General features: G+C 46.8%; 1 protein-coding gene across 2 annotated transcripts in view; it reads left to right on the forward strand.

Annotated features, from left to right (window-relative positions):
- The window catches only part of SLC23A2 (solute carrier family 23 member 2), an 833,120-nt gene that overhangs the window by 614,845 nt on the left and 193,504 nt on the right, over positions 1 to 24,771 (forward strand). For both annotated transcript variants that reach the window (XM_085636370.1, XM_085636369.1), the window contains one exon: positions 6,979 to 7,160. In XM_085636370.1, coding sequence (XP_085492496.1) covers positions 6,979 to 7,160 — 182 coding nt within the window. The remainder of the gene's footprint in view (positions 1 to 6,978; positions 7,161 to 24,771) is intronic.

Here is a 24,771-nt window from a genome sequence, read left to right on the forward strand (position 1 = left end):
CCTTGTGCCTTCCGTCTGCGCTTTTGGCGGTGAAGCCGTTCCTGCCTTGTCCGCCGCTTGCGGCTGAGGTGTGTTCAGCTATTTTCTGCCACTGTGTGGTGTTCTTACAGTGGGCCCTGCCTCCGGTTCTACCTCTTCTCCCTAGGGTCTGAGGTGGTTCTTGTGTTTCTTGAGGCGTTTCGGGCACTGTCTGCCGCTGTGGAGTGTTGGGCAGTCTCCCTTGGTTGGCCTTAGGATATCCTGGCCTTTCCCTTCTTGTCCCTGTGACCTGTCCCCTGCGGGGGCCCTGTGTCTCTTCCTTGCATGACCCGCCATTCCTCCCCGTTCTGCGAGGACCCTCTGCTTGGGTTTCTGCAGTCGCCTCCCTCTGGGTGGCTTGTCTTCTGTGGGTGTCCTCTTCGTTTTCTTTCGGTCAGTCATCCCATCGGATGTTTTTTCTCTGGCGTGTGGGCCTACTTTTGCTCTTTCCCTCTGTTGTTAGAGTTTCTGATCCCCACCTGGTCTTCTTCGTTGGGGGTTCTTTTACCTGTCCTTTGACCTACTCCTTTCAGGGGTTATGGCCTTCCTTGGCACTGTCGTCTGCGGATGGTTTCCCTCTCCTCTGACCTCCTACTCCTTTCGGGAGGTGTGGCCATCCTTGGCAGTGTAGTTTGGGGGTGGATTGCTGTTGCTCCCCTGTTCCAGGCTTGTGGCCCTTTCCCTTGTGGTGGTGGTTGCAGTCCCTCTCTTTCGGTCACGGCGCTTTCACATGCTTGTGCCTCTGGGGTGGCTCTCGCCTTGGCTTGCGAGGTGCTTCCACGGAGTGGTGCTTGCGCTTTTCTTGCTCTGGCTTTGCTGCGCTGATCTTCTGGTACTTTACTACCACCTGGTGCTCTTGTCTTGGCTTGCGCAATTGTTCCTCAGAGTGGTTCTCTGCTCTTTTCCTGCTCTGGCCTGCTGTTGTCGCCTTCTGGTGCCTTGGTGCCACTTGGTGATGTTTTCTCACCTTTGTTTTTCTCTATTTTGTTTCTCTGTTTTTTTCGCACACTGTTCCCATGCTCTCCTCAGTTTTGTTGTGATGGCTCCGCGTTGTGGCGCGGAAAAGTTCTCCGAAGCAAACTGACGTCAGCGCGCCGGGGTGGGGCTTATGTGACCTGCTGACGTCACGCCCGCGGAGGACATCAGGGCGGAGTTGCGTGGTACAGCCCCCCGGCACACAGAGATGCTGGGCAAGAAAGTTTTCCGGGTCCAGTCTCACGCCTGAGGATAATTCTACGTTAAGGAATCTGCGGCTAGAATCGTCTCTACCAGATACATCGTTACCGAAGGTAAGTAACTTGTACTACAGAGAGAGAGCAGGCTTAAGGTCAGTTGCTTTCCGTCCTTGGCTTTCATGTGTTTTTTATGGTTAGCCATTGTTTGAGTGGTCTGCCTTTCGCAGATGATTTCATTGCCCCATTTGTTGTTCCCTTTAGGTTTTGGTGATGAAGCTTCAAATAGTGCTTTTGTTAGATTGCAGATAAGACATGGCATAGAGCTTGTATTTGTGACAGCGTGCTCTTAGATGCAATTTCCTCTCTGATTTTACATTTTAATTGCTACCTTATGGCATTTTTTGTGTGAATTAGGCAGTAGTCCTGTTTCTTTGAAAACAGTCATTTTATAGTTTTGTTTGGCTTGCGGTTTCTACATAACTTGACAGTTTAACATGTGATAAGTTTAAAAGTGCATCTTCCAGCTACTGAGACATCATTACGGTTTTCCAATCTTGGCAAGATCCAAGTCTAAGAACTTAAAACGGACCGCAAGAAAACCGATCCCAAGTTCGAACCTGAGAAAGGTCCCCTGTCTCTTATGACTAAAATCAAGAACATGTGTCATCATTGATTTTTCGCTCCTTGAGTCGGACCATTTTGATGTTGTAGCGCAGTGTTAGCAAACTGTGGGCCGCAAGCTGAATTTTGGTGGGTCGTGGAAATCCAAGCAGAAAATAAAGATGGCTTAAAATTCTGTATTTATCTTGCCAAATTTGCTGCATTTCAAAGACAGATGTCAAGCTAATTCTTCTGAACAATAGCTGCTTATGTTTTTTTAACCTTGTGATTTATAAAGTCCTCTCACTTTGCAGTCAGAAAAAGTAAAGTGAATTATGTGACAGTTATGCTATGGTACATGGAGTGTGAAAGGAAAGGCTATAGGATGTCATATTTCTTTGATACATGCAACAAAATGTGAATACCTGTTAATGAACAGTAAAGATTCAGTAGTTAGAAAAGCAAAAATTAAGCACATAATTTTGTAATTCTGACGTATGATAGATACAAAGATTTTAATTGGTTCAAAACAATTCAAGACACTTTACTTGGTGATGCACAAATGATAAGTATTCGCTGAAGCCAAATTTTCTTAGGTTATAACTTGTGTGCACTCGTTTTATCAGTCCAACTCTATTTCTCTGCAAATTTAGTGGCCATTTTAATGGAAAATGTGCTGCCGGAAATGACACTGCACTACCATACCATGGTTTATGTACATTAAAATATTGCCTGCATAATGTCAATTAAAGCTGGGTGGGTATTGAAAGTTTGTCATTCTAAAAATTGGGTGGTGGTTCTAAAATGTTTGGATAGCACTATTCTAGTGCATTAATGAATCCGCACAGATTTGTTGCGGTGGTTCAGGGCATCTTCTAGAATCACAGGCTGTATTATCCTGTACAACTATTTAAACCTTTTACATTTCCTGCCCAGAACATCAGCAGGAATGTGTGTCATTCGAACTTTAAATTGTCATCAGGAGCCTAATAAACTTTTGATTTTTGTTGGCAACTGCCTTTTTCTCATCTACCACCAGGGTCTTACCTGGGAGCAATCTGCTGTAATGTCTGTGTTTTTTAGGTTTGCTGTGTGTTTTTCACCTTAAACGACTGCAGTCTGTTCTAGTGAACGGCGGGTATTTTTTTCTACCATGATAGACAAACTGTATTTGCACACGAAGGCGGTGGTGTTCCCTAAGGGAAATATCCGCACATTCAATATGGCATTCAATTATTCTTTCTGTAAAGCGTGTATAAGTAATATCATTGGGTGCTCACTCTACCCTAAAAGAGCCTACCACCAAAAGACACTAATAGCACAAAAAAGAGATTTTGGTGCTCTAGCTTATTATATATATGAGTAAGAACGATGGATCGTATGAAAGCCACCACTCTGCTTCATTGGTATTGTGGTACTACTCTGGCAAGCCGTGGCTTTAAGGGACGTAAGGGATAAGGCTTTGAAGTCTACCCCAGAGTCTTCTAGACATTCTGTAATTTTGAGAGCAGATTAATCTCATTGTGACGCAAAGGAGTTTTACATTCTTGCTAAAGTGAACAGGATGCAATGGAATTGACTCCCTCGAATAGCAGGCTCCAGGTTGTTGATCCCAGTAGTGTCCGAATTATTGTACCATTGTCGTCTTTTGTACGTATATGTCATTTTCTATCTTCCTCAACGCCGTGACCACTCGCTGGCATTCGTTAGTTACTTTAATTCTGCTGCACAAGGAGGCCACAGGACCTTTCCAAAAGAAAGAGGTGGATCAAATGTATCTTATCGAAGGCATTTGAAAAGCCAGTTGTCATTGCTATTTTTACTTTATTACTTTAAAAATCGCATCACTAGTGAAGCACCCGTGCATTTTTTCCGACCTTCATTCGGACATTTAATCTGTGCTGTGAAAAGGAAACTGATGCACAGCACCAAATCGCCCTCTATTTGGTAAGCCATGCCTGTCCTTCTTCAGCTATTGGAAGCTACTGTGTGCTGATTCCACAGCGAGAAAGCAACAGAGTGATATTATGTTAGAATAGAAAAATCCCTTGCGTGGTAATAGCTACTGCCCTCACCCAGAGTTGAGCAGCACAAGTGCGGTGGTGCCAGCATTCTGTTTTTGTGACTTTGATCAGTAAAGTAAACAGAGCGTGTTATTTGTGTCACTGGAGTGAGGGCTTCCAGTCCACTCATGTAAAGTTCCACTGCTGTGTACCTAATTCACCCATGGCCTACATCATTTTAGTATGTAGCACATGTGATTGCATGTGCAGACTGTAATGTATGTGTGCCTGTGCATTGAACCCTATTTGGAGACCTGTGGGTTCCATTTATAAAGAGCAGGGTCTTGAAGAGGGAGGTGGAGGTGGATGAGCCATTCCAGACAGATTTGTGAGTTGCCCACATTCCTGAGAGCTTGGTGGGACACACACACTGGAAGGAAGGAGAGCCAGGCTCTCTTGTGCACTTCAAAGGGGTCCTTTGATTCTGAACATGTCAGTGGTGCCTGCTCACAATTCGAGAATGAAATGGCGCTGATAAGGGAATCAAAGAATATGGCTAGGGGCCTTACTAACCTTTTGAGAGGCATATATAAGTAAGGCTCACATCCAGGTTTCATCCTCTGGTTACTCCCATCGCCTGTGTGTGGGGCTATCAATTTAGGAGTCGCTTCTACTCTGGCAGACTGCTTCCAAGATAAAGGGCAGGACTGAGGAATGGGCACCCCAAAGGCAGCAACCCCCACACCACGTACTTCACACACTCTGACACTAAATCACATCTGTGTTTGGAAATACACAGATACGGTATATTGCCAAAATAGAATTAGCAAAAACACAAAGGCAAGGCTCTATCTCTCTACTAAGGACTCCTCCCAATCAGGCTTGTCCCTTTGATTCTGCAACTTAGAGAAACTTAAGATTCATCTAATTAAAAAGAGCCCGCCCGTAACTGATGATAGGCATCTGAGCTCATATTGGATTCAGACGAGATCTGCTTCTCTCATTTAATATACTTAATGTTTTATTGTTCCCTCATCTTCATATACTGTGGTTCATTGCCTAATATCTAGATTTAAGCTCTAATACTAGTTCATAGCTACAATATCAGAGAAACATTCTACAAAGATTATTGTTGGTGATTATTAGTGACGCAGAACTGGGTTAAGAGATCTTTTCTTTTCTCTTTACTTAATGGCCACATTAAGAGTGCACAGAATGTCTAGAATGGCTAGAAGACAATTCACAGGCCAGTGACAGACATTTGAAATTTTACTTACTGCTTGTGTCATGCAAACCTTTTTCCTCCTGTCCAACAAACATTGCTCTTACACAATAGTCTTCAGATGTTAATTGATGAAAGACAAATATATCACTATTAATTATAGAATAAGCCAAAAGGGAGGTGAGACAGAAACCATAAAGTGAACGCTGTTAGCCAGTATAGTGTGTTTCTTGTCTAATATACAGCACTCTACAAACAGACTTTCAGTGGGAATCCCGTGGTTTCATGAACCAAAGAGTGCACACGTGCTGTAGTCTGAGGTCATGAGAAATCTGAAGATTATCTTTAGTTGTAACAAGAATTTAACCTTTTTGGCTGAGGAAGCCAATCTTCACTTTCACATCTCAAAAGCAAAAGATGTGAAAGAGAGGCCCACGGTGTCATGGACACAAGGTTGCTCAAACTGTACTTTAGTTTTCCATTGGCACATTCACATAGCCACCATCACTGGTATAGTACGCCATATATATATATATATATTCATTTGCATAAAAGATGCTTTCTTAAAAGGTGTGCAGGTGAGGTACGATTTAAAAATAAAGCCTATTGATCAGTGTGGGACCTAGAGAGAAAGACACTGAGTTTGTAACATAATGAGGAATATGTGTGTTAAACATGCCAACTAGAGCAAAATTTCTGCCTGTGAGAGATAGCAAAGAGAATTGAGGTTTTCAGTGCAGACCTGCATATACCAGAATCAGTAAGACACGAGATGGAGATGCATCAATCATTTACTCCCTTCTGTTCCACAGGGATTAAAGCATTTATGGCGCAGGCAGCTTCTCATGGGCTGTTCTAAGAAGGAGGATATCATTTTTGTTGAAAGTCAGTAAATTCAGGTTGCTTGAGCTGTTCATGTGAACACTTAGAAAAATTGTTGTGTTATGTAAAATATTTCCACCAAATGACCAGCAGGTCTTGGACTGGTAATGCAAGTGCATACTCGACAGGAGGGATGGTAAGAGTTGCTGCACTCTTGGGAATCCTTCCATTTTCTGAAAGATGTAAAGTGTCAGTGTGGTTTATTGTACAAGTTTCAACAAGTCAGAACTAATTCCGAAGCTTATGATGACACTCAACAGAAGCTGAGCTGTCTGTAATTAACTGGATAGGACATGTTTCCTTTACCAGTTATCCACACGTTTGAAATGGTACTGGTTGATACTTCTTGCAAACAAGTGAATCCGTGAAAGTTCCTTGCTGCAGAAGAAACCGCTACACTACACACTGTTAACATAGATTCTGCAGCTTAGTATCATTCTATCTTTGCAATTTTACCAAATTCTTCATACGGAAAGAAAATGGGTAAAATCTGCACAGCTCTCGGCATAACATCGAGATATAGGGTCTGGGACAACTCCCTCTTTGGGACCCAAGCATAACGTGGTAGAAGAACGCAAGCATAGGAATTGAGGAAGTGTAGCGTTAAGTAGCTTAGTCTTATTTGAGGCGAACCAGCTACAAGTACAAAGGTTGTTAGTAATCTAATATTGTTCAGAAGGAAGTTGCAGAATATGTTCCTTCAACAAAACATCCTACGTATATTCTAACTCTTGCTCTTATGGTCATTTACCACTGGAAAGTGAACTTTCAGAGGCATGAAGTTCAAGTTGAAGTATATTGAGTCCTAAGCTCGGTGATGTTGTGTTGGGGTCGTGACAGCATAAACACTCTTAACCACTGGCACAAAAATGTCCTTTCAGCACATACATTCCCTCTCATTGTAAAGCTAAAAGCTAACAACAACGTGAATTTAGTTGCAGCAGTGCTGCATCACCATGGTAAAACTAGATCACCTATGAAAAATGAAAGTAAATGAGAGCACTAATCTGTTCGCTCAACTCTCTCTTTCTCTCTCTCATGTCTGTGATGTGCTTTTTTTATTCTGTCTTTTGTCTAGATCCAAGGAGCAATCATCATGTCGTCGTTGATTGAGGTAGTCATTGGTTTCCTGGGCCTGCCAGGTGCTTTGCTGAAGTACATTGGTCCACTGACCATCACACCCACTGTGTCTCTGATTGGACTCTCTGGCTTCCAAGCTGCTGGGGAGAGAGCAGGCAAGCACTGGGGTATAGCCATGCTGTAAGTACAGTGTAAGCTTGCCATACGGACTTGTCTGTGCGGCTAGCTGCCCTCTTATCCTCCTTGCAACAGGGGAGAAGAGGAGTGCGTGCATTGGGTTTGGGATATGTATGAACACTGATCTTGGAGTGGAGGAGAAATTCGACATCTTGGTGTATTCTTTTTCTGGGGTGATTTTTTTCATCCAGTTCTGTCTTTTTCTATGCATTCTGGTACCGGTTGCATAGCATGTATGATGAGAAAAATAAAACTAAGTACAAGAATGCAAAGAAAAATAACATGATTGAAAGAGCGATCTTCTACTTAATTCAGGATATTGAAAATCTTGAATGTGTTAAACAGAGTGATTGATTCCTGCAAAACGTACCTAGATGTTAAGCCACTTTTTGTCAGGCATGAAAAATCTGGTGACCCTTAATTTAATTTAGAAGTGGGAGTTAGATACTCTGTACATATTGGAGTTTGGCTATACCGATGTTCAAAGAATGGTAAAAGCAACATTACCAAGCCTTCCATACACCAAATCTCAAAACGCGACTTTTTTTAATATTAAAAAAATACACAGTTATTTAAGAAATGCTAGCCTCTAAAGTGTTGCTTTCTCCAAAGTGTAAGTTAAACTCACTACAATGTAGTGTCAGAGCCGTATGAATAGTTTTAGGGATTTGAAGACAGGTGGAGTCTTAATATTTGTCGAATTTCTAAAACAATAGCAATTTTTGACTCCGAATATTCAAAATATCAATCTAGTATACCTTTTCACATCTATCGCAACTGCAGACATGGAGATAATATTTTTCTTAGTCTACTTTAGGCAGTGTAACTGCTTGCAAGTCTTCCCATTTAAAGGACTGCACAGTAACATTCCTGAGATCACCACAAAAAAAGTACATCAATAGTATTAGGACAAAAATATCAAAGTAGAAAGCTTCCATCCAGCAGAAATAGTTTTTTGCAAGATTTGTTTTATCTACGCATGATTACATGAATTCATGTAATTCGCTTAGGCTTACTAGCACTTTAATAATAAGACATGCAATATCTATTTAATCAGCAGCTACAAAAATTGGTATTGCATCGGTAATAGGAATATAAAACTCTTTAAACTTGCTTTTTGGTCTGTTACTGTACTTCCAAGTAGAATAAATGTATACAGTGTTATTTCAATCTTCATTGCCGGGATCATGCTTTTTGCTTCCATCATGTCTTCTGGCTTCCCATCTGTAATTGCATGTTTTGTCTTATGTCTTGAAATTGCAAACCTATCTTGCCCTCACCTATCTGTATTTTTACAACTATACACATCTGCTTCACACACTCGTGTCTGCATCCCTTGCCTGTTGGCCACACTGTTACTAATCTCCCCATCCTTTGTAGTTGGTGTCTTCGTGTAACTTCCAGTAGTCTCCTTTTCTTGTCATGAAATTATAGAACTTCCTGGTTCATGTGATGTCCGTAATACTTATGGACTTCAAGTTCCACCTCCAGTCGTATATTCCAGTTCTTGCATTCTGTCTAGTCATTAGCTGGGTTTCCTTTTATTAGCAACTTCTGATGTCAAGTTGCAAGATTAAAAGGGTTCTCCATTTGGATATTCTGTGTGTACCATAAATTACTCATTACTGCATCTCATTTTGTAAATTCCTGTCCTTAACCGTATATTTTTTTTTTTTTTTGCTATGGTTCCATGTTCCACGTTGCATTGATCTTTTTCTACTTCCCCTCCTTACCACCCAAATTCCAAACAAAGCTCTCCAATTCCAGATGCCTAACATAGGAAAAATCTATTTGTAGCTCTCTTTCCAAACTGTCATATTTCCCTAAAAACCCTGGTGTTGAGTCAAAATAGCTTATTCAACAGATACTAGTGGGACTCCTGTAGTGGTTTTTCTCTCCACATGTAAAATGATGAACTCTAAGTGGGGAATGCAATGCAGCATTTTTACGCCCTTCTGTCGTGACTTCACCATCACTGAGCGGGATGGTTGTCAGGCGCAATATAAACTGTATCACACTCCTCTCTTTACAAATTGATTGCTTTCCATATCTGGCTGTGGATACTCAGCAACCCAGACCAAATTACCGTATCCAGACTAACTTTTGTAAGTTTAAATGCTACAGACTCTTTGACTCCCTCCGCATCCTCCATCCCCATTTCAATACCCTGCTCAAACCGCTTTAGGTTGCCTCCTCTCCTTGGAATTAAAAGGTGGACTGAAGATTGTCAACAGTCCCAGCAGCTGATTCTCCCTACTCTATCCCTTCTAACATTGTACTTTCTACAAACCCATTTTGCAACCCTCCATCCCAAACTTGTAAATATGCATCATAATGTAATTGTTAGTTCTCTGTAATTCTGTAGTAGGGGATCTCTGTGTATAGTCATAATCTAGTGAATAGTCCCGCCCATGTGCGCGGACCCCGGAGCAATAAAAAATAATCTCTAAAAGGTGACAAATCATGCAGACCTGCATACACCTTTAAGAGAGAATTTAATTTAAAGACAGATAATGCAGCCTATACCCACAGGCTACACTGTCCAGTACTTCAACTAGAATTCCACCAAAATCCACAAACAGCACTGCCTGTCCAGTTTTTCTCCCCATAGGAAAAAACCCTGCCTCTACCAGCAAAAGCCACTGGAATGATAGAGAGGAAGGAGTGGACAGACAAGCCCCATAGGCTGCCATTATGTGGCTTGGAACAGGATACTGTGCCTTTAAGAAAACTTTCCAGTTTTCCAGAACTTTCCCCAGTATCCCAGAATGCCCAGCAGGTCCCATTTACTTTCAGTTCTTTTTTCCGGCTCCTGCTAGCAGGACCCTGGAGCATTGAGCTCTACCTTTTTCAAGGTTTTTCATTGAGATTTTGGCAATTTTTGTCACTTTTTCTTGTGTTTAGTAGCTGGTACTGTCAACATGCCTGGCTTGTTCGACAAGTGCCCGGAATGTGGTCGAAAGAAGGCTAAAACTGACCCACACGAGGTGTGCATAGCTTGCCTTCCCCAGTCCCACGTGCCTGAAAGCTGTACCATCTGCCACTCGTTTTCAGCAAGAACCCTGAGGGACAGGATGAAGAGCAGGCTTCAAGCTCTGGAGGAGCGAAGACTGAAGGCACCAGGTGGGTCTGGAGGGGCTGATTTGGCCCATGCTGAGGCCTCTGGGGGGCTCCCCAGGGGCAGGAAGACCAGTAAGCGCTCCCGCTCCCCGTCGACGTCGAGGGCGTCGACGGCGACGTCGAGGAGGATGACCACCGTCTGTTCGCCGTCTCCCCAGGGCTCTGGGGAGAAGCGGCGTCGACGATCGCCGTCGAGGGACCTGAATAGGCCGCCGTCGACTACATCGGCGTCGTCGGCGACGACGCCGTCTTCGACTGCGTCCAGCGGTCGACGTCGAGAGAAGACCCGGCGTCGGCGTTCGGCGTCGAGGGATCGCAGCTCGCCGTCGATGAAGAGAAGGAGATCGACGTCGAGAAAGCGAAGATCGCCGTCGAGGCGAAGATCGCCGTCGAGGCGAAGATCGCCGTCGAGGCGAAGGTCGCCGTCGAGGCGGAGATCGCCGTCGAGGCGGAGATCGCCGTCGAGGCGAGGGTCGCCGTCGAGGCGAGGGTCGCCGTCGAGGCGAAGGTCGCCGTCGAGGCGGATGTCGCCGTCGAGGCGAAGGTCGCCGTCGAGGCGGAGGTCGCCGTCGAGGCGGAGGTCGCCGTCGAGGCGGAGGTCGCCGTCGAGGCGGAGGTCGCCGTCGAGGCATAAGTCGACGCCGAGGAGGAGATCGACGCCGAGAAGATCGCCGTCGAGGCACAGGTCGACGTCGAGGTCGAGGAAGAGAGAGTCGCCGGGATCGGTGTACTCAGTGGTGTATACCCCGCCTCGGAGGTCTCCGTCGCCTCCTCCTCTCCCACCTCTGCCACCGCCTCCTCCACCACCACCACCACCACCACCGCCACCTCCTCCACCACCGTCTCCACTTCCTCCACCGCCTCCTCCGCGGCCGCGGACTCTGTCTCCGCCACCCCGGCCTCTGTTGCTGCCAAGCACTCCTGCGGTGCCGCCGCCGGTCCCCCCGAGGTCGGTTTCCCTTCCACGGTACCCGACTCCGCCGCAAGGGACCCCGAAGCCACGACGCCCACGGTCGCCTGGACCAGCGAGACCGGCGGACAGGCCTAAGCCGAAGAGGTCGCGCTCCCGCTCTCACAGGAGGCGACGATCGCGGAGCCGAGGGCGATCCTCGTCAGACTCTAGACGACGCCGCAGAAGGTATAGGTCCAGGTCGCGCTCCTCGGACAGGGACCTTTCCCCGACGCTGTCGGACTCCCCGGGGACTAGGGTGTCGCCGGTGGACGACTTGGTCTCGTTCCAGGAGGTGCTGTTGCGAGGGGCTGCGAAGCTGAATATCACGGTGACGGTTCCAACACCCACGACGTCCGTGATATTTGAGACGCTTCATAAAAGACACTTGTCTCGCCCCCTCCTGCCTCTCGTGCCTGGACTGGTGGAACCAGCTTTGGAACTGTTCCTCACTCCCGCAACAGCGAAGGCCGCTCCGTCCAGGCTCATGAAGAAATATAGGGCCCCGGAGTCGGATCCGTCATTCTTGAGAGGGGACCCGAAACCGGATTCGGTTATCGTGACGGCGGCGAGAAAACAACATGCGACCGCCCCGGCCTCCACGGTGCCACCGGACAAGGAAAGCCGCTGGCTGGACTCTGCGGGCAGGAAGGTGTGTGGTACCGCTGCCACCACGATGAAGGCGGCGAGTGCAGGGGCGTTGTTGGGCCGTTACGACTGGGCCCTGTGGGACTCCCTGCAGCAATATGCGGACCTCCTGCCACGAGACAAGAAGGAGGACTTCTTGGAGACGGTGCGCGAAGGCATGCTGGTTTCTAACCAAACGATCAGCGCAGCAGCGGATATATCGCTATTGGCCGCCCACGCCTACTGTCATGGCGTCCACCAGCGGCGGCATTCCTGGTTGCGCCTGACGTCCCTTAAGCCGGAGGCGCAGCAGAGAGTGGCCAACTTGCCCTTCTCGGGGGAGACCCTGTTCGGGAAGCATGCGGATGATGAAATGGCCCGCATGAAGGCTGAAGCGGAAACCCTGACGGCCGTCGGGTTGGAGAAGGCCGAGAAAAAGAAACGACCGTTCCAGAGGAGGTTCGGGTCGTCGGGCCGAGGGCGTGGGCAGGGCTCGGGACAGCAGCAGCCACAACAGCAGCAGTTCCGCAAGCCCTTCCAGAAGCGCCAGAGGGGCAGAGGTGGCCAGCAGGCTACTACCACAAACAAGGGCCCGGCCGGGTCTCGGCCCTGAGCTGTTACTTCCCCCTCAACCGTTACCCACTCCAGTGGGGGGAAGCTTTCGATTTTTTCCGGCAGAGTGGAGAAAAATTACTCAGGACAAGTGGGTGCTGAATATTGTTTGCAATGGATACAGTCTTCGGTTCATCAGCCCGCCTCCAGCGATTCCGCCGGTCAGCTCTCGCTTCCAGCTGAGGGAGCTCCAGGCGGAGGCAGACATCTTGTTGAGAAAAAAGGCGGTAGAAGAAGTACCTTTGTCTCAAAGGGGAAGAGGTCTGTACTCTCGGTTCTTCCTCGTTCGCAAGAAGGACAAGAACGAGTTCAGGCCCATTCTGGATTTGCGACAAGCAAACAAGTGGATTCGCAGAGAAAAGTTCCGCATGCTATCGTTGCACCAGATTTACCCTCAGCTGCAACGGGGGGACTGGCTCTGTGCCATAGATCTACAGGATGCGTACTTCCATGTGCCCATAGCACAGAAGCACAGGAAGTTCCTGCGATTCCAAGTCGGCGCCAATCACTATCAATACACAGTACTGCCATTCGGGCTAAAGTCTGCTCCCAGGACTTTTTCGAAGTGCATGGCGGTGGTGGCGGCACACCTGCGGAGGAACAAGGTGTTTGTCTACCCGTATCTGGACGATTGGCTGATCAAGGCGTCATCCTTCGAGGAAGCGCAAGAACACTTCCGTTGGACGTGCGAGCTCTTGAACAAGCTGGGGTTACACGTCAACATGTCCAAATCGGTCCCATCTCCGGTACAGTGCATACAGTACCTGGGGGCCTCCATAGATACGCGGTCAGCAAGCGTGTCTCCTTCGGAGGAGAGACGGTTATCACTCCTTCGGAAGGCTCAGGACCTCAGGACTGCTTCATCGACGACTGTGAGGAAGGTGTCGTCTCTGCTGGGATCGATGGCCTCCTGTATCTTCCTCACTCCGCACGCACGTCTACAGATGCGACCACTGCAGGAGTGCTTGGAGGATCAGTGGGATCAGAAGACAGGCTCTTGGGACGACAAGATCAGACTGTCTCTACATGCTCGTCAGTCTCTGAAGTGGTGGTGTTCGGCGGAAAACCTCCTCAAGGGGGTTCCCTTCCACAAGGACATTCCCACGACGAATGTGGTGACGGATGCTTCTCTCCAGGGCTGGGGTGCGCATTCCGGGGACCTGCAGATTCAGGGGAAGTGGTCTCCTTTGGAATCGACGTACCACATCAATTTCCTGGAACTCAGAGCTGTCTTCCTGGCACTGAAGGCTTTCCTTCCGTCCTTCCAGACCAACTCGCTGCTGATACAGACGGACAATACAACCACGATGTATTACCTCAACAAGCAGGGGGGGTCGAGATCGCGCACTCTGTCGCAGGAGGCGCAGGCGATCTGGCGCTGGCTGCTGGCCCGAGGATTGACGATCACGGCCACACATCTGCCAGGGGTGCAGAATGCTCAGGCAGACGCCTTGAGCAGGCTGATTCAGGAAAACCACGAATGGGTCATAAACGACGAAGTACTAGGAGAAGTCTTCGCAAGGTGGGGGACTCCAGACGTAGATCTGTTCGCCACCGCCGAAAACAGCAAATGCCGAGACTTCGCATCCAGGTACTACCAGCGGGGGACGCTGGGGAATGCGCTATGGATCGATTGGTCGAACAGCTTTCTGTACGCTTTTCCACCCATTCCCCTGATTCCGGCGGTGCTCATCAAGCTGTCCCAGTCCAGGGCGCGGATGATCCTGATCGCCCCGGAGTGGCCCAGGCAGTGGTGGTTCACGGACCTTCTTCACCGGTCTCTCCTTCCTCACATGCGGTTGCCGTGCAGGCCGGACCTTCTCACGAAGTTCGGGGGGCGGATGGTGCACCCCAACCTCTCGTCTTTGAGTTTGGCGGCATGGCTCCTGAAATAGTGCAATACGGTCATCTGAATCTACCAGACGATTGTATGGACATTCTGAAGGAGTCTAAGCGACCTTCCACTAGGACATCCTATGCTTACAAGTGGAAGAGGTTCTGTATCTGGTGTAAGTCCAAGAACTTTGATCCGACAACATGTAAGGAAGATGTCATCCTTCCATACCTTTTGCATCTGGCGCAGTCTGGCCTTAATTTCCATTCCATTAAGGTTCATCTGGCTGCTTTGACTGCTTACAGGAAGTGCCCTTCACAGACGTCCTTCTTTCAGATTCCTGTGGTCAAGGATTTTTTGGAAGGCTTGAAGAAGGTGTTCCCTCCTGTCAGACTTCCCTCGCCTTCTTGGGACTTGAATGTGGTGCTGTCCAGACTGATGAGAGAGCCTTTTGAACCTATTCACAAGGCTTCATTGCAGCACCTATCCTGGAAGGCGGCGTTCCTAGTGGCCATTACATCGGCCCGCAGGGTGAGTGAACTTCAGGCATTATGTTGTCAAGAACCTTATACTGTGTTTCATGCTGCTAAGGTTGTGATGCGTACTCACCCTAAGTTCCTTCCTAAGGTTATCTCTGACTTTCATGTCAATCAGACCATAACTTTACCTACGTTCTTTCAGAATCCCTCTTCACCAGCGGAAAGGGCTCTCCATTCCCTGGATGTCCGAAGGGTGTTGAAATTTTATCTGGATAAGATTCCACCAGGGGCAAAGCTGCCACGACGGCTTTGCTGCGTAATGTTCCGATTGCGGAAATCTGTAAGGCGGCCACTTGGAAGTCGGTCCATACCTTTGCTGCGCATTACTGTCTGGACTCGGATGCCAGGGCAGATGCTCAGGTTGGGCAGGCTTCGCTGCGAAATTTGTTCGCACAGTAGTGGTTGTGTCTTATGTGTTCTCCACCGCTTTTGTTGTGTGGGGATGGGCTTGCCATTCTATTCACTAGATTATGACTATACACAGAGATCCCCTACTACAGAAGGAGTAGTTTCTTTTCTGTAACTCCAGTTCTGTAGTAGGGGTATCTCTGTTATAGTCATAAGCGCCCGCCCTCCTCCCCGGTGGAGAGATACTTATTCATATGGAGAATGCTACAGGTCTGGCGTGCTACGCCTTCAAAAAGAACTGAAAGTAAATGGGACCTGCTGGGCATTCTGGGATACTGGGGAAAGTTCTGGAAAACTGGAAAGTTTTCTTAAAGGCACAGTATCCTGTTCCAAGCCACATAATGGCAGCCTATGGGGCTTGTCTGTCCACTCCTTCCTCTCTATCATTCCAGTGGCTTTTGCTGGTAGAGGCAGGGTTTTTTCCTATGGGGAGAAAAACTGGACAGGCAGTGCTGTTTGTGGATTTTGGTGGAATTCTAGTTGAAGTACTGGACAGTGTAGCCTGTGGGTATAGGCTGCATTATCTGTCTTTAAATTAAATTCTCTCTTAAAGGTGTATGCAGGTCTGCATGATTTGTCACCTTTTAGAGATTATTTTTTATTGCTCCGGGGTCCGCGCACATGGGCGGGACTATTCACTAGATTATGACTATAACAGAGATACCCCTACTACAGAACTGGAGTTACAGAAAAGAAACTACTCCTTATATTATATTTTTATTGAATGTACTAAACCATCTATGTGATAGACATCTAGCCACGGATTCTTTACCTTTGAATTTTCCAGGCGTCTGACTAGATCTGACCCCACTAGTGGGATCAAAGGGAGCTCCATCGTGTACTTCACTGGTGGCACCAGTGCCAATGTCTCCCCCCGCTCAAACCCAACCCCCTAAGGAATCCGGTTCGGTGCTCATCATGCCATTTTGACCTTCCCCAGAAACGGCCTAGACGCTGCAAGTGCCCCCCAGCTGCATCCGCCCCATTCTGATTCCTGACGACCCGGAGCCAGTACCACATCGACTGATGCCAAATCCAGCACCGACAGGACTTCCAGGTCCTAGGTCGTTTTCTGACCCCTATTCCGAAGAGCTAAGAATGAGACGTCACTGGACCCTTTAGAAGGCCAGCCTGAAGAGGAAATGGACTGGTATTAGAAATTGGGTGAGGCCAGTGCACTGGATGCCTCTCCAGATAATGGCATGCTTTCTCCCACTACTGTGGCTACGGAGGAGGGAGTGTCTTATGCTATGGTGGTGCGAAGGGCAGCTGAGGTACTTGGCCTTCAGCTTCAGTGACTGTCAAGACTAACATCTTGACGGAGGAGCTACAGCCGGGAGTTTCCTCCTCGTAACCCCTACTCCCATTGAATGAGGCCCTCACAGACTTACTAATGGGAACCTGGTCTAAGCCAAGTACAGGGGCTCCTGTAAATAGGACAATTGCCCACTGCCATCGCCCTGCTCTGTGTGACCCCAATTTCCTCACCATCCACCATACCCTAGAAAGCCTGGTAGTCCAGGCCTCTATGTCCCAGGGTGCGTTCCGTTCCACTCTCCCTGGATAGGGAATCCTAGAGGCTGTATAGTTGGAGCAAGAAAATGTTTTCTTCTTCCAGCCTTGAATTGTAATCTGTGAACACTGCATTCTTATTAGGCCATTATTCCCACACTCTGTGGGAAACTGTTGCGCAAGTGCTGCCACAGGTCCCAGAGGTGGCCCATATTGTCCTTTTCTAAGCAGTGTCAGATGGGAAAGATGGAGCAAAGTTCGCCATTCCATCTGGGCTGGACACGACCGACTCGCTGGACCGAGCAATTTAATAGATGGCTGTCAGACGTCACACCTGGATGAGAACATCTGGCTATTCGGGTGTTGCCCAGGCCTCGCTCATGGACATGCCCTTTGATGGCACCCGTCTCTTCGGAGACCAGGCAAACACATTGCTGGAGCGCTCTAAGGACTCCTGGGCTACGACTAAGTCCTTGGGCCTCTCAGGGCCGCACATCCCCAGTCTGCCATTTGCCCCTTTCGTCGCCACGGAAGTGGCTTTCAGATGCACCAGCCATACCCCAGCTACGGAGCCAAGCAAGACTTTCAGTAGTGGCTGACAAACCGCAACTAGGTCAGAGGCAGACCCCTCTACCTTCCCCAACCGGATATCACAGAAGCAACAGATGTGTCACTCCTGGGATTGGGAGAGGTGGAGATCAGAGGACTCTGGTCCTCAGCGGAATCCAGACTCCACATCACCTTGCTGGAGCTCTGGGCAATCCGACTGGCATTGAAAGAATTTCTACCCTCTATCAAGGGAAAGCTAGTGCAGGTGTTCCCGGACAACACCACCTTCATGTGGTACTGCAACAAACAGGGCAGGGTGGGGTCGTGAACCAGTTTGTCAAGAGATCCTACATTTCCGAATATCGCTGGAACAGCAGGAAATATCCTTGGTGGTTCAACACCTGGCAGGTTCTCTGAACGCCAGGCCAGACGACCTCAGCCATCGATGTCTAACCGTTAACGACTGGCGTCTCCATCTGCAGGTGGCACAAGGTTTCTTTTATCAGGGGAGACCGCCTAGGTTAGATCTGTTCGCCACTGCTGAGAATGCGCAATGTCAGCAGTTTTGCATGCTGGAGTTTCCAAGGCTGCTCTCGTTTGGAGACGCTTTTCATCTCGAGTTGAGCTTGTGCTTCTTGTATGTCTTTTCACCCACACTACTCCTGCCCAGAGTTCTCAAGAAGATCAGGAACGACCGGGCCCAAGTCATCCTTGTGAGAATTGGGCACAGAGAGTTTGCAAATGAGCACTGATCCTCCAGTCATGCTGCCACTTGGGGAGGATCTTCTGTAGCAGCAGGGGAGGGTTCTCCACTTGAACCTGTCCACTCTACGCCATCTTGCATGGAGATTGAGCCTCTGCAGTTGACAGCTTTTGACCCTCCTTCCGAAGTTTGTAGGGTTATTCTGGCAGCTAAGACAGTATACGCCTGCCGGTAGAAGAAACTTGTAATATATTTACAGAAAAGTTTATCGACCCTGATTCACCTTTCCTTTCCGATATTTTACTTTTTATTTATGGCCCTCACCCAGCTGGGCTCTGCTTTGGGCACCGTTAAAGGGTATTTGTCTGCTTTCCTGAGGCTGCAAGACCAACCCTCCTTATTTCAGTCACTTATTGTAATTAGTTTCTTTAAAAGGTCTTGTACATATGTTTCTACCTTACCCATTAATTAAGCCTCATTGGAGACTTAATTTGGTTCTCTCCTTCCTCATGTGTGCTCCTTTCAAGCCCCTGCACAATTCCCTCTCCGGCTGCTCACCATCAATACAGCATTTATAGTAGCTATCATATCTGCCAGAAGGGTGAGCAAACTGCAGGCTGTATCGTCCAAGCCCCCTTCTTGTTGATATTCCCTGACAAATTGGTGCTTCTCACTAGAGCCTCTTTCCTTCCGAAATGGGTGACACCTTTTCATGTGAGACAACCGGTCACCTAACCCACTTTCTACGCTCCTCCACATCCCTCTATGGAAGGGGAGAAAATCCACCGTCTGGATCCAAAAAGAGCATTATTGTTCTATCTTGGCCGCACTAAAGATTTCTGGGTGGTCGACCATCTCTTCCTGTGTTTTGTTGGTGGGAAGAAAGGTAGAGTGGTGCAGAAATGAACCATCTCTCAATGGGTTGTCCTCGGCATCAAGATGTGCTAGGCTTTGGTGAAACCATTACGAATAATGGGGTGACCCTGTGTCCCTCAGAACCTGGGTATTGGTAATATAATAAACAGTTGGTTCTGTCGGGTTGTACAGTTGTTATGCTCAGGGTAGTTACAATACGACAGATCAATTCAAATCACATTTAACAAATGAATTTTACGAGAAAAAATGTACGATATGAACAGACCAAAGAACAATAAAACGTGAGTTGAAAAAGCAACGTTTTGTATTAACTACCCAGAGCATAACAACTGTACAAGCCGACAGAACCAGCTGTTCATTATATTATGCTTTGGTGAAACGGCAGCCTCCTGAAGGCTTAAGACATCATTCCATCAGAGTTAAAGCTGTGACCATGCACTAGCACATTAAGTCCCGGTCTTTGATATCTGTCAGGCAGCGATGTGGGCCTCTCTGCACACGTTCACCAAACACTACTGTATGGACAGTCTGGTCCACAGGGTTGGGCACTTCGACCGTTCGGTCCTGCAGAACTTCATAGTTTAGAATTTGTCTGCAGCCCTCCACTGGGAATGGTTTTGCTTGGGTATCTATTCAAAGGTAAGAAATCTACTGCTAGATATCTATATAAGATGGATAAGTTACTTACCTTCTGTAACGCCTTATCTGGTAGAAATGATCTTGCTGCAGATTCCTTACTGACCCACCCATCCTCCCTGCACTGCGGACAAGTTTCTAGGGTCACGGCTGTTTCCTTTCAGACCCTTATTTTCAAACACAGCAATGTCAGTACTCTTCATTGCTCAGTTTTTCTGGCGTGGAAAGTGGTGAAAAGTAACTGATGTCAGCGTGCCCAGGTGGCACCTGTATAGGTGAAGCAGATGCCACTTTCTACGTGGACAATGCCGACCACGTCACGCGGAGCCGACCGACACCGGCTTTCAGGCGTATTGCCTGAATAAAAATCTTCCAGAATCTACAGCTAGATCATGTCTCTACCAGAAAAGGCATTACCGAAGGTAAGTAACTTATCCATCTGCATCTCTCAAAACATAGACTGTTGCTGGCTGTGTCACTAATGTTCACAAGGCAAATTTAAACAAAGATACATTTAAACAAATTACGGCTAATGCTCCTTACTACGGACGTGTGGCAGTTTATTCCGTAAGGTCTTCTGTACACTGTCTTCCAGGATGCAAAAGACCTGACACTGAGCATTCTTGATGGAGCAAAAGCTCCTTGAGAAACCTTCAGTATATAGACACCACTCGTGTTTGGCCAGATGATTCCTGCTGAGCTTATATGTTCTGGTGTTGAGGGACCCCTACAGGTTATTAACTGCTGGGAATATCCCTTTTGGCGGCAACCACTACCACACTGCCCTGCTTGTTGCAGTACCACATAGTAGTCATATTCTCGATCAGGAACTGGACAGGCTTTCCTTTGATGGCTGGCAGTAAGACCATGAAAGACAACCGGATGGCACATAACACCTGGAGATTAATGTGGTGCTTCTGTTCCAACAGAGGCCCCTGATATCCACTTCATCCAGGTATTCCCTGCCTGCCTATTGCTGCAGATGACCGCTGAAGGAGAAACCATAACTAATTGTCCACAGTCCCAGCAGGTGAAAAAGAGGACTGGCCTTTCTGGTGGCCATGTCCCCAGCTACAACCATTTCCCCCAGAGCCATGAAAAGGCTGAGAAGGCTGCATCTGGAAGTAAGCCAGGCCCCAGGAGTTACCTCTAAGCTTCTGGTATGGTTAGTGATACTGGTGGTTCAGAGAGATGGTAAGCCCAAGGTGTGGGCTGTAGTATGTCTGTCTTTGAACCACTCCAGCTCTGAATCAGTTTTAATTCTAAACAGCCTTGAGCCATGCATACCCATATAGGATGTCTGCATGCCTAAGGAAAAGTCTGTGGCACGCATCCAGGCATGATGAGAATTGCTATGGTAGTGCTCATAGCATGGCCAGTGTAGTCTTTGGTGTCTAGACTTATCTGTAAAATGTGCTTGTCCATATCCTGCCTAACCCTTGGTGAACAACTACGTCACGCTCGTGTTTTTTGCATAGTTTGTGCTACTTCGCGCTACGCGAATTGCACGTAGCACAGTGCAAAAACGCATAGCGTGGTTGGCATTTTTTGCTCACTCTCGGTCCTCAACGTCAAGTTGGCGACCGCGAGCGAGCAAAATGACATTCCGGCGAAACTTTTTCCTCGTTCACGATCAGCAACATCAAGTTGCCGATTGCGAGTGTGGAAAATAAACCTCCCAGCGAGATTCTCAATGCGGGGAGGTCAGGTTTCTCATTGCTCGCGATGAGAAACCACCAGTCCGCATTGAGAAAGCTGCCGCTCGAGTAAAAATCTACTCGAGCGGCAGAAAACGGCAGCTCGCACTGTGCAAGATGCCGTTTTCAATGATTGCACAGTGCGGACAAGCATCCAGCACTGTGCAATCATCGCGAACAGCGCACTACGCAGTTCGCGTAGTGCTACGAATATTTTGTGTAGTGCACTTTGCGTAGCTACTCGTAGTGCTACTACGCGAACTACGCCCAGGGTTAATCCTGCCCATCATGGTCTCTCTAAGTGAAGGTGTTTCTGAACTCCTGAAAGGCAGGTCAGATATCACTCTCCATATCCCAGAGAGCATAAGTGTATCTCGCTAAAACTGAATAGCATGTAGAGATCTCCACACCAAACTGGCGAAAAGAAAATCCTCTTACTAAGCACATCAGTCCTCTTAGATTCTCTGTCAGGCAGGAAGTAGAGAAAGAATTGGGATTCACGTTGCTGGCTGAAGCCAAAACTTCAAGATTCTCCAACTTGGGGTGATGAGTCACAATTTGAATACTACAGGGTATGTCTAGTAATGGGGTGAAAACCTGGCAGCATTAAACATGGTTCTAACCACATCGCATCAGATCTTCCCTCGGGACTTAATTGAAGAATATCAAAGGCTCTGAAATTGTAGGGCCTGATTGCAAGATCCCTTAGCAAATTTACTTTGATTTTCATAGTTGGAACCTGTAGTTCCAACACCTCTGTGACTCTTCGGACCACCACAGCTAATTGCCTAATAGCAATCCATTTCCCTTTTAGGCAAATATCAAGGCCATTATCGTTCTGAAGGCCCAACTTTAGACCAGCATTAGTATAAGGAGTGTTAAATTGTCATCCTCCTCCTCATGATCCTTGTCATGTGGAAGGTTCAGAAGACTTTGTATTGCATCGGAATCTAATAAAAACTTGGTCTCAAAATGGCAAGAACACTGATGTTGATGTAAAGGCACTGATGGAGAATCTTACCACACAAAGGGCTGTGCCTTAATGATCTCATAATGCGATATTGCCTGAGTTCTAGCCAAATACTGCTCTGTAGTCGGAACTGGTGTTTGGGTTGGATCTGGGACCTATGCCTCTGGAGCTGAAGGAGGCACTCAACTGGTGTGGCCTTTAACCGTGCCATGCCCTAATGATAGAAATTAATTTGAGGCCTCCGGTGTTTCCATGAGGCCCAGTGGTTGATAAAACACCTACAGAAGTTTAGGAGCAGAGATTCAGATCCGCATCGAAGGACTCAGAAAAACTGAATTGATGTGAGCATGGATAGATGAGGTTTATTTACGGCTTCGCATAATCACTTCCGGAGGCGAGAATAGACTCCCAGGGAGTGTGATTGCACCACCAACAGGCATGCAGGAGCAGTTCCTAGAAAATTGTTTCCAGATCTTGTCTGGTTGGTTCCTGGGACATTCGAAACAGGAGGAATCTGTTGTTAGACAGAGTACACATTAGAAAGAGTATTGCCGAATGTAGAAAAAGCATTGCCGAATGTAAGTAACTTGTTTATTTGAACTTTAATTGAATGCAGATCCCCCACTTAACTGGTTAGTTTTTGGCTGGAAGACCATAATGGAAAATCGAGATGGAGATGAGGAGCTGGATTACGGTTTATTGGCATTATTTTAAGCTTTGTCAACTTAACCCACGATTCGCCACAATTGGGACCTTGTATTGTGAAATCGCAAAGCCCTTACCACAATATTGACCCTACATATTTGAGGGCAGGGGAAATGACAGAGAAGAGAGTAACATTTGAGAGAATGCAGACGTAGATGTTCCTATTACCAAACAAAACAAACTTAACGTTATGGATGCTAAATGTTAGAGCCTCTATGTTGCTGATTTCTGGCCTAAGCCTTATTCCTATTACAGCTCAAACACCGCACCCCGCCTCCCCCTTCATCACCGGTCATCGAGCGCTGGCCAAAGAATCCTCTTTTGCCGGGCGGGTCTCTAGAAAGAATCCAGTCTAGGCGATTGCAGTTTACTCTTCTTTATTGAAGATAGTTAAGTAAGATAATAGGATGCTGGCAGTAGCAACAAGGACACAAGCAGAATGACATCAACATTCCACGGTTCCCACATATGTAGACATTCTATGATGTAACCACATTCCACTCAAAACATTCCACCCCTATGACTCGCTAATACATTACAACATGTTACTACCCATTCCCTTTTCTAATAATTGAGAAAACAAAACTAAAAAGAAATAAGAACGTAATAAATATGGACTAATAACAATAATGTAAGACAATTTAATCGCACACAAAATCCTGTAAAAATTTAGGTGCAACAACTTGCCTTCCAAACTTGGTAGACACCTGAATACTCTCTTTTCCGCAGACAGGTTCTGCTGTGGACAAAGATGGAGAAGTATCTTGAACACCAGTGTCCTGCACCACACCAGAATCTAATTCAGTATCACTGGACTCCCTTTCAATGTTATAATTCCTGAACCTGGTGTAATGCCCAGTCACCGAATCAGAACCTGTGGTAGGGCTTAACCACCAGTAATCAAGACCCACTCCTCCCTTTTTAGTTATTTGATTTGACCCAGAAAATAGAGTCAAAGCAACGTGGCTCATGTGGTGGATACTACCATCATCTAACATCACAGTATTGCGCATTACTTCGGTGACAGTCTTAGGTTCAGAAAAACATGTTTGTAATTTTCCAACTTTCTTTGCAGTTTTGATACTTACCAATTGACCAACCTTTAAAAACACATTCTTAGTGCCATGTTTTACATCAAAATACATGTGGTTCTTTCTTTGCGAATTGTGTATGTTTTCTCTAACCTTTGTGCTGTCCCACTTGTACTTTTTGTTTTTAACCATCCATACAGTATTAATCTTGCAATAGGGAAACCTTCCTCTCATGAGTACAAAGGGACTTTCCCCACAAGTGTCATGGACCGTTATTCTGTAAGATCATATCCTTTTATCTAATTCTGCATTCCAATTCTTTTTACCATTACTTGCAAGGTGTAATGCTCCTTTTATGACCCTGTTGACTCTTTCAACAACTGAATTTATCCTGGGATGGTACAGGGCCGTGAACCTTTATTTTATACCAGTAAAATCCATGAACTTTCTCATAGCCTTTGATTTGAATTGCACACAGTTATCCATTAAAATAGAAGCAGGCAATCCTTCTCTGATAAAACATTCATCTAAAAATCATATGACGATGTCCGTATCAATACGTTCAACTACCTTCACTTCAATCCACCTTGAAAATAAATCCACTGAAACTAAGATATGCTTGCACAAACCATCTTGCCACATAATAGACCCCATAATATCTAAGGCTAATTCTTCCCACAGTAACTTGCGACATACTATTGAAGACATAGGTGGATTAAAGGTTTTCTGAATTTTGTCAGCACACTCGCAACTTACACACTCTCGATCACGTCTTTCAATTTCTAAGTCAATTCCAGGCCACCTGTACAAAGCTTTAATATTCTTCTTAGTCCTGGAAATTCCAGG

Source organism: Triturus cristatus, chromosome 11 (genome assembly GCF_964204655.1).
Source record: "Triturus cristatus chromosome 11, aTriCri1.1, whole genome shotgun sequence".
NCBI lineage: Eukaryota > Metazoa > Chordata > Amphibia > Caudata > Salamandridae > Triturus > Triturus cristatus.